This window comes from Pseudorca crassidens, chromosome 1 (assembly GCF_039906515.1).
Source record: "Pseudorca crassidens isolate mPseCra1 chromosome 1, mPseCra1.hap1, whole genome shotgun sequence".
NCBI classification, from domain to species: domain Eukaryota; kingdom Metazoa; phylum Chordata; class Mammalia; order Artiodactyla; family Delphinidae; genus Pseudorca; species Pseudorca crassidens.
Window position 1 is genome coordinate 86,162,463 of NC_090296.1, and position 18,163 is coordinate 86,180,625.

The window sequence follows — 18,163 nt, forward strand, 5'->3', positions numbered from 1 at the left end:
AGACTATCCAAGTCTTTGATCTCTTCCAACCTTCTTTCATACCTGAAAGAGTCAGTCTTTTAAATTACTTTCCCTGCATAAAATTACAAATATAAATGCTGCATATGCAATTGTAAAATAAAGGAAAAGACAGTGAATATGCTCAAATGATAAGATATATGTTGCCTCTGGCTAACCCATCCATGTGAGATCATTTTGTAATTTTATAGGAGAAATGGAATACGTTGCCGTAATAAAAAAACTATTGGTGCATGCAACAATAAAGATGAATTTCAGACATTATAGCGAGCTAAAGCTAATGTGAAAGAATACATCCAGTATGGTTTATTATGAAGTTCAAGCACAGACAAGTATAATCTATAATGACAGAAATCAGAACAATGGTTTTCTTTGGCTGGGGGTGGTGAGTGCAAGGTGTGTGAGGGAAGCTTCAGGGGGATGAAAATGATCTGTGTTTCGATCTTGGTGGTGGTTAATGTGTATCTATGTAAAAATTCATCAAGCTGTATACTTAAAATTTATGTACTTTACTATATAAAGTTACACCTCAATTTCAAAAACTAAGAATTTTTTTCACTAACATACAGTCCCACTATGCCAAATACTACTGCGGGTTAGAACCCTTAAAAACATTGAAAAATCTTTTAAAAGTTTTTGCTAATTTTATAAGTCAAAATGGTACTGAACTTCTGTTTTAACTTCCATTTATTGACAAGACTGTTATTTTCAAATAGTTACTTGTATATTCTCTTTTTAAAGAATTTCTGTCTTTCAATTTATGTGTAGGGATTTTACTATTTCTCTTCTCAAAGGTGTAAGCTCCTTACAACATATGATATTAACCCTGTGTTTATCCTGTCCTGTTACAACTATTTTTCCCTCTTTTTACCTAAGACAATTTCTTGCCAAAATCTGTTTACAATTTTCAACAGACTTAAGTATTACTTCCATATAATAAAATTCACCATGTTAGATATACGTTTCATTAAGTTTAGTAAAGTATGCAGTTATGCAACCATTACCACAATCAACTTTCAGAACATTTCTAGCACTCTAAAAAGTTACCTCGTACCCTCTTTCAGTCAGTCCCCACTGCCACCCCAGGCAACTCTGATAGTTTTGCCTTTTCTAGAATTCCATATTAAGAGAACATTCAGTATGTAGTCTTTTACATATGACTTCTTTCCCCTAGCATGATGTTTTTGAGATCCATCCATGTTGCTACATGTATGAATAGTTTATTCCTTTTTGTTGCTAGTATTATTCCACTTTTTATATACCACATTTATCCATTTATCAGTTGATGGATGTATTGATTAATAATGCTGTTATGAGGTTCCTTCTTACATTCAGGATATTTGAAATTTGTGGCTTCTCTTTGTTTTGATCAATTTAGCTAAAAGTTTTTTTTTAATTTATCTTTTCAAAAAACTAGTCTTCTGGTCTCACTGATTTTTCCCTATTGTGTGTCAGTTTTATAAATTGGTGGTTTCCATTCTGCTCTTTATTATTTCCTTTATATATTTCGGGTTTAGCTTTTTCTTCTTTTTCTATTTTCTTACAAACTCAGATAATTGATTTTAAACTTTCTTTTTTTTTCTAATATAAGCATTTAAAACTAGAAATTTCCCCCTCAGCAATGCATTAGCTATCCTACAAATGTTAAGCTGGATGCTCATTTTCATTTAGTTCAAGATATTTTCTAATTTCCTTTGTGACTTCTTCTTTGAATCATGGGTAACTTAGAAGTATGCTATTTCATTACCCCTAACTTGTGGACTTCCAAGATTTCTTTCTCTTTTTTTTTTTGGTGGATTTCTTTGTTATTGATTTCTAACTCTACTGTGGTTGGAGAACATACTCTAAATGATTTCAATCCTTTTAATTAAGATTCTCAATAAGACTAAGACTTATCTGATGACCCAGCAATGGTCTATACTGGTGAATGCTCCATATGCACTTGGAAAGAATGTGTATGCTGCTGTTTCGGGTGGCAGAGTCTCTGAATGTTAATTTTTTTTTAACTATAAATATTAATTAGATCTTGTTTGTTAATGGTATTGTCCAGTTCTTCTACATCCTTGATGATTTTCTGTCCAGTACTCTATCAAGTATTGAGGGAGGTGTTGAAGTCTTCAACTATAATTGTGGATTTGTCTATTTCTCCTCTGTAGTTCTATCAGTATTACTTTACATATTTTGGTGCTGTTATTACATACATATATTTCTAATTGTTCTATCTTCCTGCCATATTGACATTTTTATCATTATGGAATGCCACCCTTGTCTCAGTAGTATTCCTTGTCTTAAAGTCTATTTGCCTGATAGTAACATAATCACTCTAGCTCTTTTTGTTATTATTTGCATAGTACATTTTTTTCCATTCTTTTAATTCAACCTATTTGTGTCTGAATTTAAAAGGTGTGTCTTGTAGACAGCACAGATTTTGATGTTTGTTCTTTAGCTAGTCAATCTCTGCCTTTTGATTTTAGTGTTAATTCACATTTAATAAAATTATTAAATATGGCTAGATTTAGACTCCAATTTGCTTTCTATTTGTCTCATTTTTATTTCTCTGTTCCCCCATTTCTGCCTTGTTTTGCATTAAACAAGTGTTTTTTAGTATGCCATTTTAATTCCTCTATTAAATTTTTTAGCTGTCTTTCTTTGCTTTATTCTTTTAGTGGTTGCTCCAGGGCAGCTGTTCTCAGAGTGTGGCCCCTACACCAGTAGCATCAGTATCACATGTTAAAAATGTAAATTCTTGGGCCCTATCCCAAGCCTACTGAATCAGAAGCTCTGGGAGTGGGGTCCAGTAATATGTGTTTTAACAAGCTCTCCAGGTCTATCTGACGCACACTGAAGCTGTGAGCCAGCCTTCTGGAGATTACCTCTTTAAATTGTAACCATCTAGTTCAAAGTAAAACTGACTTATCCCCAATAAAACATAAGAACCTTGCACCAGCACAATTCCATCCTCCCTTTCCTTTGTGTTCCTGTTACCACACATTCCATCTATATATGTTAAAAACCTAATCTTTGGTATTATAAATTTTGTCTTAAATAATCAAATCTTTTAAAGAATATATGTGTGTATATATTTATTTTTTAAATTTATTTATTTATTTTTGGCTGTATTGGGTCTTTGCTGCTGTGCACGGGCTTTCTCTAGTTGCGGTGAGCGGGGGCTACTCTTCTTTGCGGTGCGCAGGCTTCTCACTGTGGTGGCTTCTCTTGTTATGGAGCATGGGCTCTAGGAGCATGGGCTTCAGCAGTTGTGGCACGTGGGCTCAGTAGTTGTGGCTCACGGGCTCTAGAGCACAGGCTCAGTAGTTGTGGTGCACAGGCTTAGTTGCTCCGCAGCATGGGGGATCTTCCCAGACCAGGGATCAAACCCGTGTCCCCTGCATTGGCAGGTGGATTCTTAACCACTGTGCCACCAGGGAAGTCCTATAATATATATATTTAATGCAAATGATTTTCCTTCATTTCTTACAATACATTTAGAAAATTCTTTCTCAGAGGAGATATCTACTTCTATGTTTTCAGGTTTAAAAAATTTAAACATTTTGTTTTCTCTCTAGTATTAATTTTGGCATATGATGTGAAAATAAAAATCAAGAGTAATTGTTGAAAAGAACAAAGGAGGTATATTATTAATAGTAGTAAGTGAAAAGATACTGGTGGAGAGAAACAGAAAACATGGTTTAGATCTAAGCCTCATTTCTTCCAAAGGCTATACAGGGTACTGGAGTAAGTTCAGAAGCAAGAAAGTGAACAGAATGTAGTATCTGTCTCAGTGTCTCCACTCTACACAGTAAATACAGTCAAAGTGTTTCAATATTATCACGTTTGATTTTGCTGGACCCACTTACCTTAACATTATAGCAGCGAATGGTGTGATCACTGGAACCAGTGTAAAGGGCAGCATTCTTCCCAGAGGTCTGAGTAATCAGGAGGCAGTTCACTTTGGAGGTATGGCCCTCAAAGACACCAATATACTTCCGACTCTAAAGTCAAGCACAGTTCAGATCATTACTTGTGGATATAAATGGATTAGATAATGCATTTCCTCAAAAAAAAAAAAAAAAAAAAACGATGCTAAAACATACAGTTCATTGTTGTAGCCTCAGAGTCTAGAACAGTACCTGGTATCAAAAGGTGTTCAGTAAATACCTGTTCACTGAATGCCCAGCAAACAGTCACACGTACTGAGGTAACCTGCAACTATATGTTAACTGAGCCATAAGTTCGGGTTTTTCCATAAGATGCTACAGAAAAACCTGAACAAACTTTTTGGCCAATCCAATACTTAGGGCAATTTGGTATAAGACAGATCAGAATTTTAGTTAATATCTAGGGCAAGGCTCTCTAACATATGGACCAAAAAGCTAGCAAATCCAAACTATAGCTAATTACCCAGATAAGTTCCTGCATTTGATCACTATGCAGAGAATGCGCCACAATATTCAAAGATATGTCAGGTGCCATCACAGGTCTAGTGTTCCAGGTGTGGTTTCATAATGGAATATCCTGTTGTCTCTGTGCACATACTGTTATATATTTAGAATGTACATATATACCTATACTTACCTTTCAGTTCAGAGTTAGAGCCAATTCCCCAAATCTTACAGTCACACCTCCTGGTACCATTGCTTCCTTCCTTCAGTCATCCCTGTTGCCCTCACATTATTAGGCTAAAGGAACCTATATACCTGTTGCCTACAGCAAACGTTTTCTCAGTCCATCATCTATCTAACCTTTTGATTTTCAAGGACTTCATCAGTTTCAAATACTTTCACCATACTTGTTCAAACATAGTGTTCCTAAAGTTTCTTGGCTATCGTTGTGGATAAAAAGAATTAGTTTGACGCATACCAGACTCAAAACTCAAAAGTCCATTCTATGAAAATTGAGAGTAATGAGCATCAGATTATCCTAAGTGTGGGGTAGTGGAAGACCGTTGCTCTTCTTAATAACCGGGATAATTAATCAACTCTCAGGGAAAATGCCTCCTCTTATATTGACTACTTCTCCAGTACTCACTCTATCCCTTCTCTATTATGTAGCAGCTATGTGACAGACCTCAGCATCAACTCCAGGGCTGGGACCTGACTGTCGCGAGCCTATTGTTATAATCCCATTTCCTTTTGCCAAGTGATTGTTCGGAGAGGAAAGCACAGGACCCTTTTTTGGTGGTGGGAGAGAAAAGAAACCCCTGTGGCTACTGACATCTATCTGTGAGCAGGAGGAGAACTTGCTTTAGGAAAAGGTGATATCAGAGAAGGCAGAATGGAAATAAAGAAAGAAATTAAGTCTCCAGTGACCCCACTGAGCCGCTGGATCAACTGTATCTAAAGTTAGTCTAAAGCCCACTCCATCTCTGGACAGCAAATAAACTCCTAGTCTAAGAGAGAGCTACTTGGAGTTTCTAAAACCTGAAACCAAGCAAAAATATTCAAATTGTTGTATCAACTTACCACGAGATTATAAACTCGGACAGTTTTATCTGCTGAACAGGTATACAGTAAATTCCCAAATATCTGAATTGCATTCACTGCAGCTTGGTGCCCCTCAAAGCTCCCTTCTGTGGGCTCATCATCATCTCCTGGCTCTGAAGATATTTCTAGAAAACAAGAATATGTTTCAGAGATGTGTCTGCCTGTGTCTCAAAAGATACTAAAAAATTTAAACCATTATGAAAAAGTGGTCTCTGGATTCTCCTTAAAGCCTAGTTCCCCCAGCAAAACACCACATTTTCATTAGTGATCTTCATTATGAAGATTTCATAATAAAAAAAGGCAGGGAAGACCTTTCACTTCGGAACAAGATACTTATATAGTGAGCTCTGAGTGATACCCATAAGGCACCAAGCATCTTTCCACATCCAGTTTCCTCTGCTGCCAGTTATCTTGTTGAGTAAGGCATTATTATTATTTTTTTGTGGTACGCGGGCCTCTCACTGTTGTGGCCTCCCCCGTTGCGCAGTACAGGCTCCGGACGCGCAGGCCCAGTGGCCATGGCTCACGGGCCCAGCCGCTCCGCGGCATGTGGGATCTTCCCGGACCGGGGCACAAACCCATGTCCCCTGCATCAGCATGCGGACCCCCAACCACTGCACCACCAGGGAAGCCCAAGGCATTATTTTTAAGTAGTTCCTTCTCAAAGCAAAACCCCCCAAGAGCCAAAAAACCTTAATACAATTGTCCCTTGGTATCCAAAGCGGACTGGTTTCAGGACTCCCCCACCCCCACCCCCACCAAAATCCACAGATGCTCAAGCCCCTTATATAAAACGGTGTAGTATTTGTATATAACCTATACACATCCTCCTGTTTACAGCTGACCCTTGAACAACATGCTTTGAATTGTGCAGGTCCACTTATACACGATTTTTTTCCCCAATAAATGCATATTACACAATCTGCAGTTAGTTGAAGCCATAGATGCGGAACCGAAGATACAGAAGGCCAACTATACTAATTAGGTGAACACGTAAGACAGCCAGGTAAGAGAGATGGGAGTAAGAAACTGAAATGCCAGGATTTGAGGATTTAGGAATACCATAACTGCTGGTCAAAGCAATCCTCTTGGTAACAAGCCCAGTTCCCGTCCCCTATTGTATAAGCATATTTAAGTAGATTTAAACCCTGGCTCTAACATTTACAAGACTTTTTTTCTGTGATTAATTTAAATAAAACTGAACAACCAAATACCTGAAGAGTTCTTCGATCCTTTTATGGATGAGATCACAGTCTGAGTTTCTGCCACACTACAAAATAATAGCAAAAGTCTTCTTAGCATCTGTGTGAACAGGCCAGGCAGTAAAACTTACATTTTCCTGACTCAAAAGATTGTTCTAAACAATGGACAAAATAGCAATGATATAAGAGATCGGTTTTTCCATCTGAAATTTCTATATGAAAGGAAATGAAAGTACAGTAAGTATTTACAACACAAATGAGAAAACACAAAATCTCCATTGCTAAGGTTGGATTCTTCCATACCCATTATCCCTACTGATTTTCTATAAATGTGACTCTTTAAAAAAATTCTGATTCAGAACAAAAAGTTCTATTTTTCAAGAATAGAATGGTGAAAGCTGTTCTGATTGGACCAACACAGTGTCCTTACCTTACAGGGATGCCATCTTTATAACGGGTGCCAATCTCACTGGTAGAGCTAACTTCATCACAACCAGAGCGAGAAGTTTCTAATGAGTTTAGCTCTGTGGAGTTACGAATATCCTTTTTAGATGGGCTGTCTGGTTTCTCTTCTCCAGTTTCAGAAGAATCAATGGCTACCACTTCTAACTGAGGATTAGGAATTTCTAGGACTTCCAGAGACGAGTCACTATCTGGTTCATCTCTGACACTCTCTTGTTCTGGACCAGTTCTGCTATCTTCCCAGGTGGAGGTTGTCACTTTCCCCCCTTTAGTGGACTTTCCAGTTTTTACTTTCCTTACAGGTTTAGCAGTAAATATATCCTGTTCAGTGTCACTGTTCTCAGGAACATGGGCAGCCCGCAGAGTTTTCTTCTTCCTAAGTTTCTTCTTTTTCTTGTTCCCCCTAGCTTCAGCTGATGTCAGAGTGGACTCTGCCTGTTGTTCTGGATGGTCAGCTGGAGAGTGGGGCTCTTTCTCTAAAGGGGTTTCTGAAGCAAAGGACAATCTTGGAAAAGAACTGGTACAGGCTTCAGACCCGCTGTTGCCTCTGTTTGGCTCTTCACCTTCTTTATTTATGCTAGGAAGACCAGCTGATTGGGAAGAGGGATTGTTCCCTCTGTTTCTGGTATTTCCTTGCTCCACAGAAAACTTCAGTTCTTGGCTAGGCTCATGGAATCTCTCTGTTAGCTCTGATAAGGACAATGCTGCAGTGATAACTGGATAAACTGGACTACTGTCACTGATCTCTCCTGAATTGAGAAGGAAAAAAAGAATTATTCCATCGTTTTTGTGTCTGGTATTTGTAGTCATAAACTACAGTTATCACTGATTGAACTTCTACCAAATAATGACATTTTGATATGTTAACAACTTTAACAGTCATGGTTTAGTTATCTCACCCCTCAGCTTCCCATAACCTACACATATTTCTATTACAGTATTTATATACTTTGCCTTGCATTATTTTCACAAATTACATGCATGTCTTATACCCTACAAAAGCTCCTTTTATGGGCAGGGATTGTTTCTATTGATCTTTTTTCTTTCTTGTTTGAAATGTCCACATATTTAACAATGTGTTTTATTCTTAGTAGACACAAATTATCTATTTAGCTAAAGTGCTTTCACCTTTATTTCTCAGAAGTTTTCATTATGCATTTTACCTGTATATCATCCAATTTAGCTACATACTAGCAGTTAAAAAGTCAGCTGACTTAAAATGTCTATTTTCTTTGACTTAGTTATTTCATGTCTAGAAATTTAAACTGATGAAATAATCACAGACATACTCAAAGACATATACAATGCAGCGTTATACAGAATACAAAAAAAGGAAAAAACGTAAATATTCAAAGATTATATAAATTATTGTATATTCATATTATGCAACTTCTGAAATATTATACAACTAGCAAAATAGTGTTTTAGATGAATTATTTTTGACACAGGAAAATGATCATAATTAAGTGGGAAAAAAATCAAGTTATAACAGACTAGACTTGTCCTTTGTATAAAGTCTCATGTAAGCACATAAACATTTATAATTTTAAAAGACTGAAATATATAACAAAATAACAAATACACATTTTTATAGTTTCCCAACTTTTTACAATGAACATGAATTAGTTTTGCAATCAGAAAAGGAAATAAAATACAAGCTATTTTTGAAAAAAATACTAGTAGTTTTTAAAAAATACTAAATAGTATCCATATAAAAATAACATAATTCAGTATGAAAGATAATATACATTTGATGTAGATATCAATGATTAGTGTTGCAACAGATAGCAAAATGTAGGATAATTCTTCAGACTTTTTGTTTTTGCTCAAAAAAAAAAATCACACAATATCAGTTTGCTTCTTTCATTTTAATATTTATTTATTTATTATTTATTTGTTTATTTAGGCTGTGTCGGGTCTTAGTTGCAGCAGGTGGAATCTTTAATTGCAGCTCACAGGCTTCTTAGTTGCAGCATGCGGGCTTCTTAGTTGCGGCATGCGGACTTCTTAGTTGCAGCATGCAGACTTCTTAGTTGCGGCATGCATGGGGTATCTAGTTCCCCAACCAGGAATCAAACCCGGGTCCCTTACATTGGGAGGGTGGAGTCTTACCCACTGGACCACCAGGGAAGTCCCTGTTTGCTTCTTACTTAATTTTCAATGTAGCACCACTGTGGTTATGCAAACTTCAGATGAGATTTTAAATAGCTTGGAAGTTATTCTCAAATGGTAACTAGGTAAGAATTATTTTATGAAGAGAGTAAAAACCCTGGCTATTTCTCAAAAACACCCAAGTTTCTATTAGATGATTCCAAACCCCAGAGCCCTCTGCCTTTCATCATGGCCACCTGCTCCTCAGGTCTATATTAACCCTAGTTTGTACTTGAAATGATAAAGATAGTTAAGTAATGAGAAATTCAGAGGATATATCTTATCTAGAAAATTGACTAAACAACTTCAATGCCATTTATCTCACAAAAACCAAATAATTCTGCACCAATCCTAATAAATGAAACCTGTTAAGTGCTAATCCAAAGTCACTTCAGTAATCCTATTAGAAATTAGAAAAAGGTTACCAATATTTAAATAATCTTCCTAAATAAGAAAACTTCAAGAAAAACTGTAATAACTTCAGTTTTAATGGGCAAGTATGATGTTACATCACTGATATAAAATTGCCGTAGACCCACTACAGGGTTGCCCTTAACCCAGAGAAAAGTTTACATACTATTAGCTTGCAGTAATTCCTTGGACACATTGCAAGCAGAGCCTTGTGACACAGCATTCACATTCTCATCTTGTTCAGGAGACATGGGCTCTTGTTTAATCTGAACTGATGAGTCTGGAGCAGGAACACTGCCATGGGCTTGGAAAGTAGATGTGATTCCTTGGAGAGGGGCTCCAGTGGATGACGGAGACACATGGGAAGATGAAGCCTCCAGGAAAACCGGGAAAAAAGGAGTAGGCAGCAGTGTGGCATCAGCAGATGTTTGAGATCTAATGTTCCTTTGTTCTTGTGTAAGGTTACAGGGAACCTGGTCTGGACGCTCAGAAGGTTCATATGTTTCTAGAATGGGAAACATACACAAATGCAAAAATGTTATCTGAAAAGCCACTCATTTCTGAGCCAATCTGTATTTTTAAAGATTACAAGAGAATTTTAAAAACCCTCATAATTCTTTAAAATAGATTATTATATAAGCTATATTGTATCTAATATATATTATATTATATATATATAAAACTACCAAAGAACAGGCACTAATATTCCGATTTTTCAGATTTTAAGTGACTTATCCAAAGTCACATCGGTACTAAAAGAAGAGCCAAAATGTGAACCCTAGTCTTGGGACTCCTAACCCAGGACTCTTTCTGTAACATAAGCATTTTGGGGATATACAGTCTCACAGGCCTTTCTATAGAAGGATGAAACCAAGGAGACACGAGAAAAATCATATTAACTTTTTCATAACATTTTAATTCCCCTCCACAGAGAACCAAAAAGTAACAAGTTACAGAGGGTCCAATCCATCAGATTCTCTGAATACCTTGTAATCCCTGTAGAATCTGTATTCTATGGGTCCTCAGGGTACTCATCTCCATAGTTATCTAAAAATAAAGTATTTTGTTAAGCATTTTTAAATCCAACTTCAAGATGATCCATTTTCACTAGACATTCCATCTGCTACTACCTGCTGCTTGAGCATAAGTAGCCTCTGAACTTCAACATAAGCTGTCTGAAGAGCTGCACGGGCTTGCAGAAGGTTGTTATCCATGCACTGCAATGATTTGCTTAGTTCTTCCTCCCTTAAAGAAATATGCAGCAGCTGGTCAACCTGAGAACGTTCTGTCAAAAGAAACCATAAGGTTCAGTTTAATACTGGAGACTTCTCATTAATAATACAGTTCCTCAGACGATGGAACTGCATCAATTGTCTAGGACAGGCCTTTATTTTCTCCCCACTAGGTCACTGGAAGGAGACTCATCAAATTTTACAAATCATGTAGTCAAGCCTGATGCTGTCAGAAACCAAGCCTCAGGGTTTCAAGCGTACCACCACATGGTACCAATTTACCAAATCACCTTCTTCCACCATGACCCTTCCAAGCAAAATCTCTGCCCCAGGCAAATCAACTCTTGTAGGTTTCATTTCCCATGCTCCTTTATCTACTACCCTCTTCACCCAAGGCTTTGGCTTAGATTGGGCCCCAAAACTGAACTGCTTGCACTCTCTTCCCGATTCATACTTTTCCAGTCTGTTAATTTAAAGTAGTTCTCTTTATTACAAAAGGCATCCTGAAGAAAATATAGCTTTGAAACAGTACACTTAAATTACTTTAAATAAAATGTTCTACTATGTGCACGTATTTGTCATCTTTATGTTTGCCTTTTTCCCATTCAATACTCCAAGACCTCTCCCCTAAACTCCAGACCCACATATCCAACTACCAACTTGATACCTCTACCTAGGTGTCTCTAAAGTCCTTTAACTCAAGGGATCCAAAAGGGAACTCACCATCTTCCTCTACCCTCAACCTGAAACTCTCATGGAATTTTCTAGCTCTACAAATAATGCCATCATCCACCCAATTGCCACAGCCAGAAAATGAGGTCACCCTTGACTCCCACCTTATCTATCACATCCAATCACCGAAAGTTCATCCAATCACTTCCTGCACTAGCCCTTATACCCTAACAGTGTTAGAGTCAGTGTAAGGCAAGAGTCATAGAAGCATATCAGTCAGGGAGCCACACTAATAACTTCTCTACTTAACTCACATGAGAAAAGCAACCAAGATGCCTCAAAAATGGAAAGTGAGAGAAATGGCTATAAATGACCAAGAGGGATAAATTTTTACTAAATGTCCTATTCCTCTTCACCCCACTGAAAAGGCCCAGTGACACTTTCTAGCTATACACTGAATTCAATTTGTCCAAGATATATATTAACTTTAGCTTTCAGGTCTAGGTGGCATCATATATTTCTTCTACAGCTGCAACTGGATATAGTAGGAAATCAAACTTTTTCTATGCCCTTAAGCAAGATGACAAAAATATCAAATATAAATAAATAAATAAATGGGCATTCCATGTTTGATAAGCTACACTCTGTATCAAGTTGTAAAAAGGCTGAATTGCTGTAAGAACAATTTCTTTCTGCCAGAATATTCTATACTATACCTTTCTTTCCTTTAATTTTCCTTCTTTTATTTTTTCTCTCAAGACTTGGGAGTTCAGGAGAAGATCCATCCTAAGGAGATAAAGAAAATTGAATAATATTAAATATGTAAAGGCCATTATCCAGGAGGGGAAAAAAAGAACCAGTTCTAAGATAGTCATACATTATTCTTCATTATTGCTACCATCTCTAACAGGGCAGTAGGAGTCTCATGAACATGGTATGAACTCATATTAGTTGAATGAATGTATCTGATTAAAAAAAAATACAATCCAAGGTCAAGTACCTCCCTAGCAACCTAGAGGGATGCTAATCCCACAGGGCTTAGGCAAAGCATATCACCTTGGTAAAAGCTAATAATACATGTATCTGATTTCATAGTTTCTACTTTAGAATTCAGCAAGAAAATCTTTACAACCAAAAACTCAGCAGCCTGAGACAAGCCCCAAGATATTAGCTTTGTCATAAGACAATCTCTCATCCAATAATATCCACTACAGCATCTAGCTCAAAGGAGCAGAGTTGGAATAACTACTTTGTTATATTGTCCCAATATTAAAGGAAACAGCCCATTTTCACACAGTGACAGATTCCAGACTATATTACCACCAGCAACTCTTTCTTTTCAGAAAGGGTTAGGCAATATTAACATCAGAGGTGCCAAAAGAGAAGTATCAGTGAAGTAATGGATTTTAAAAAGACCAGGCTGGGTAACTTAAGTACAAAAGATAGAGTAACAGAGACTAAGACTATGCTCATATAGATGTACTCTCATAGTATAAAACTACCTTAGTGTTAAGCCTAGTAGTCCTGGGTCCGACAAGCACACATGCCCTGCAAATCCAACACTAGAGTACCTTTCTTCAGCAGTACAGAATGCATCATGAAAACAGATAAAGTTACAGCTGAAGATGTGGCTCATTCCTTGGTCAGGTGATACAAAGAATCATTGGCTTAGATACTAGTTTTAGAGATGACTTCATATTTTCCTAGTACTATACATTCATATTCAATTACATCTAACTTACTAGAGTTACTCAGTTAAAGAATCCAGTAGGATAAGAATATGAAAGTAAGAGTCAGCTTCAAAATCTTTTATTCCAGAGTAGGGAGAACCACAACCCCAGATACCCAAGAAAAATTAAACAGTTAAGTCTTTCTAATTAAGGCCAAGTCACCACATGAAATGTTCTACAAAAAGCACAGGAATGATACTCACTCCAGTGGCTCTTCGTTTCTTTCTAATATTCTGGACATCATTTTGTTCAGCACCAGAAGTACAGCTACTGTCTGTGGCTGCATCTGTCAAACTGGAGATTGCAAGGGCTAAGGATGCATTTGATGTTAAAGAGTTTCCTTCTCCATTACTCTCCTGGGCATTGTGATTCTCTGAAAGTGGTGTAGAGCTCTCCTGGCTGTGCAGGTCTTTTGCCAAATGCATCAAAGGTATCGTATGGTCAGATGGTAATTGAGCACTATGTCGCCTTCGAGTAGCAACATTTTCAGCTCTTTCACCTGTTCTTAGGGAGGCAGCTAGAGGTGTCATTTCCTGCTTAAGGCCCATGGTTGTTTTTTGACTCTGTGCAGACCTCAATGAGTTATTAGGTGAAAAAATCTGCTGGGGCTCATTTTCTTTGCCTGTAGCTTCCTCACTGAAGAAGCTAAACACAGAAGGAGCCCTGTCCATGATCACACTGCTCTCTGAAAGGCTTCGCTTCCTTGCCAACCCAGGGGATGAAGAAATGGAAACACCTTCCCACTGGAATCCTTCTAGACTGGACAGATCAGGCTCCCCATCCAAATCCAAGACCTCTTGTTCATTTTGAACTAGAGGCACCATTTCGATGCCAAACCTCGAGAAAGAAAGAGAAGGAAAAATAGTTAATCAGACATGGTTGGGAGAGGGGGCACCACTTAATGTGCCAGACTCTGTTAAGCACTGAGGTTACAAATATAAATAGATGGTTTCTGCCCGCACGGAGCATTAAGAGTTCTAAACATAAAGTAAGTTAACTCTATTGTAAGTATTATAATGTAACAAGTACCAAAGTAGATATTTGTATACAGCTATATACAAAAGGAGGGAATAAAAACTGAGGGTTTTATTTAATATGGAGCTCTAAATCAACAATAATAAATACGTAATTTTTAACAGCAAACAAATAAAGAATAAACAAAAATGTTTATTAAGCATTTACAAGCAGCAGACGCCATGCTAAGAACTTTATAATCTCAATGATACTCACAAGTTACAGGAAAAGAAAAGGGGGCACAATAAGTATGTTATTTCGACAAGGATAGAAATTTAAGCCTAGAGGGCTATGTAATTATAAAGCAGGATGATTTTCAGGTAGCAAACCTATGCTGAATGCTGCTTTACCATTCAGATAAGTTTAGTGCCTCAACATAAGATGAATAGCCAAACTATTACAAAAGTACTTAGGAGAAAGTATTTTGTGATCACAAATACAAATGCCCAGAGCAAATACAGAAGGATAACCATCCACACGTTCTAAGTAAAAGGTAATGAGAACAGTTATACCTAAAAGTTGTACCACTCATTAAGATCTATAGATAGATACAGAGCTATAGATTGACTTTTTTTATGCTGTCACTTTATGGCCCCTATCACCAAAGTGCTAGATTTCTAAGTTTTTTCCTTGTCCCTACTTCCTTTCTCAGAAGTAGGTGTGCTTCTTTTTAACCTGAATTCCCTGCTAGGAAACACTTTATTCCATTGGTTATAGAATAGGCAAGTAGTCACTCCTGGATATTTAAACCAGACATCTACAACGTATATTTTTTGCAAACATTTAATTAAATTTAACAAGGAGAATTCTCTTGACCAGAGTCAAAGGGTAAGTTTAAAAGAAAAAAAGGGAAATGGATACTGAAAAGAGGCACACACCTGGGTAAGCCTTTGCCTAGCTCTTGCTTTTTCTTGGTTACTTGCTGAATGACCTGTTCCCAGTTGACATTTCTCCGAGATGCATTTAGAATCTGCCGGAGGGTTGGCTTGAGCCCAGACTCCTTCTCTGTCTCACTCTTTCGATGACCACTGATATTGCGGATGCGGCGAGCACTATTGAGGTTTGGCTCAGGAAGGTGTGCTCCAGTTTTGCTCTTCAAGCTAATGTGACGGGTTAGATCTCTCTGGAGTGAGGCAGGAAAGCCAAGCTTACTTAGTTCAGGCAGGAGAGGGCCTGAGGGCTGACCTATATCGTTTTTTTGAAGCTCAGCATCCAAGCTAGTAGTCTCAAAGCCTTCTGTTTCATAAGATACATGAGATTTAACAGGGTCATCAACCTGTGCATCTTCTAGAGAGGTTTTCAAATCTAGCAGTAAGTCAGAGTGTGGGCTGGCTACAGATGTCATTTGTAACTCAGATTCTTTCTGGTGAACTGTTGAGTTACATGGGGAAGTGGATGGTTTTCTAGATGCTTTCAGGTTTTGCTCATCCCCCCTTTTCTCATCAGCAGCATGAGTACTGCAGGATAAAACTTCTGTAGTTGCAGAACCCAGGGTTCCAATTTTTGTTCCATCCTTTTCTGCATCAGATATCTCTCCATCACTTTCATCTTCTAATGCGTCTACCTGAAACTCAATCTTCAAAGATCCTTTTTCAGACTCTTCTACATTCCTACTTGCTTTTGCATAATTCCTGGTCCTTTTAGAAGCACTAAGAAGTGGATTTTGCAACGACTCATTACACTCTAGCACATCTTTGGCTTTTTGTAACGTATCACTTAAATTTTCATCAGGTTCCCTGTGAGTTCCAAATGTACTTTTATGCCCTTTTAAAACACGAGGACCTGAATTTCGCAATTTGGATATGTAAGAACCCTGATTATTTTCCACTGTGGGTTTGTTCAAGGGGTTTGAGTGTTCTCCAGGAAAAAAAGAATTCGTTTTGGTATTTTTTGAGGGATTCTTTGAATCTTGCTTTTGAGGAGCTGATTTAGTGATTGGAATTGGAAGGAGCGGGGATTTTAGCAATGGCATCTTATTTAAGGTATGCTCTTGTTCAGGTTTTTCTACAATGGGGCCCTCTCTCGCTACCTCATAGGAAGCAGTGCAGTCAGAAGTGGCTTTGTGATTAAGAGATCTAGTGTGTGTTTCTTTTTGTGTTTTCAGTGTTGGAGAATTATTTCTTTCATCAGTTTGGGGCTCTTGTATTCCTGTGGTTATCAAGCTAAAATCATTATCTATCGTTTCCAACTTGTTACCAGTGACTTCTTTCACTCCCGATTGTAAATCCAGAGTCTTCTGGGAAGGGTAAGGAGTCCAGCGACGGAGCTTTTCCCTTGCCACACTGCCATTCTTCCCACCAATTTTGGAAGCTAAGGTATCTGTTTGTTTAGTGGCTTGGCTTTCCAGATGCTCAAAATTGAAGTCAAGTAAGCCCTCTGAAGAAAACTTATCACTTGCAAATCCTTCAGAAGGACCTCTGTATGTGGCGACTGCACCAACTTTGTCATTTTCTTGCCGCTGCCACTTATATCTCTCTTGATTATATTTGTTTGACTTAGATTTCTTGTTCCATAGCATAGTCACGTCTTCCATTTGACAGTTAGAATTTCTGTTTCTGCTTGGTTGAAATTTGTCTCCGGGGCCACTGTAATTCCAACTATTTGTGCTACGTACACTGGATTTCCAGTTTCCGTTACTGCTGTTCATATGCCGACTGGAAAAGCCACCTGTTCCTTCAGAATGCCAACTGGAATTCCTTCCTGTACCATTATGATTCCAATCTACCATTCCACTATTTGAATGCCAACCACCTCCAGAATTACTGTGGCTGTGAAACCAAGTTGAGGAGCCTCCTGCAACACCCTTATGCCACCCAGAACATCCTCTTGATCCACCACTACTCCTCGAAGAATGTGGGAAGCTGTTTTTCCTAGTATTATTATAGCCATCTTTCTCCCATTTCCGGTCCCGCTGAGGAGGTCCACGATGATGCCATGCTGGCTGACTGTAGCTCTCTCTGTCTTGGTAAGGAATTCGGTCTTCTCGTCTCCGTTGGGATCGCCTGTCATCAGAGTTTATTTCTTGGCTGCTATTGGAAGGTTCATCTTGCCTGGAAAAAAAAGTCTTTCATTAGTGACTTAAAAGAGTTCTCCTGGTCCCTCTAAAGGCATAACCCACCAAACTTCCGCTATGCCTTCCTCCTCTGTTACCTAGTGTATGTAACAGAGACTTTTATTTCAAATAGTAGATGCTTTCATATCTTTAAATGATATAAACTTATATTTCACAATTTATTGATTAGAAATTAACATCTTGTGTCTCCTATCACCCCCAAAATATTAAAAACTTGACACATTTATACTATCTTCCCTCTCCTGCTTCTGTTTCTCTCGGCATATTCTGGGATTTTGTCCCTATCATCCAATTATTATTTTTATATTATACAATTTTTTGAGAATAAGAACAAGTATATTTTGTAGCTATGGTTAGTTATCATAGTTAATACAATTTAAATTCACCTGCTCTTAATACCATGATTTCTTCAATAGTTGGTTCTTTCTGAAAACCCAGTTTCTTAACCTATTTTAAATGGTAAGATTTTACTATGCATAATCACTTTCATTAATAAACACTTTATTATAAAGTACACATTCAGTGACTGTTAGTGGTAAAAGAAAACTTTTATGTATAGTTCCTCTTCCTGAAGGGCTTATAATAAGGAAATAAGCAGGGTCACAAACAGGAGTAAAATAGCACATAACAAGTAGCACCCACAGTAAGTGCTATAAGGAGCTCCATGAGCTAGCGGTTTTTATAAAGAAGCTCCAGCTGCTTCAACTATTCATGT

The 18,163-nt window shown here is 37.7% G+C and overlaps 1 protein-coding gene across 9 annotated transcripts in view; it reads right to left on the reverse strand.

Annotated features, from left to right (window-relative positions):
• ZNF106 (zinc finger protein 106) overlaps positions 1-18,163 on the reverse strand; it is a 61,929-nt gene that overhangs the window by 13,471 nt on the left and 30,295 nt on the right. For 5 of the 9 annotated variants that reach the window (XM_067744405.1, XM_067744386.1, XM_067744382.1 and 2 more), the window contains 10 exons: positions 15,254-17,425; positions 13,565-14,198; positions 12,348-12,417; positions 10,855-11,012; positions 10,714-10,774; positions 9,894-10,232; positions 7,134-7,914; positions 6,716-6,771; positions 5,481-5,626; positions 3,876-4,010 (listed from right to left, as the gene is read on the reverse strand). In XM_067744405.1, coding sequence (XP_067600506.1) covers positions 3,876-4,010; positions 5,481-5,626; positions 6,716-6,771; positions 7,134-7,914; positions 9,894-10,232; positions 10,714-10,774; positions 10,855-11,012; positions 12,348-12,417; positions 13,565-14,198; positions 15,254-17,425 — 4,552 coding nt within the window. Of the gene's footprint in view, positions 1-2,928; positions 3,451-3,875; positions 4,011-5,480; positions 5,627-6,715; positions 6,772-7,133; positions 7,915-9,893; positions 10,233-10,713; positions 10,775-10,854; positions 11,013-12,347; positions 12,418-13,564; positions 14,199-15,253; positions 17,426-18,163 lie in introns of those variants that run through there. The other 4 variants (XM_067744433.1, XM_067744395.1, XM_067744444.1 and 1 more) reach the window with 4 other exon arrangements.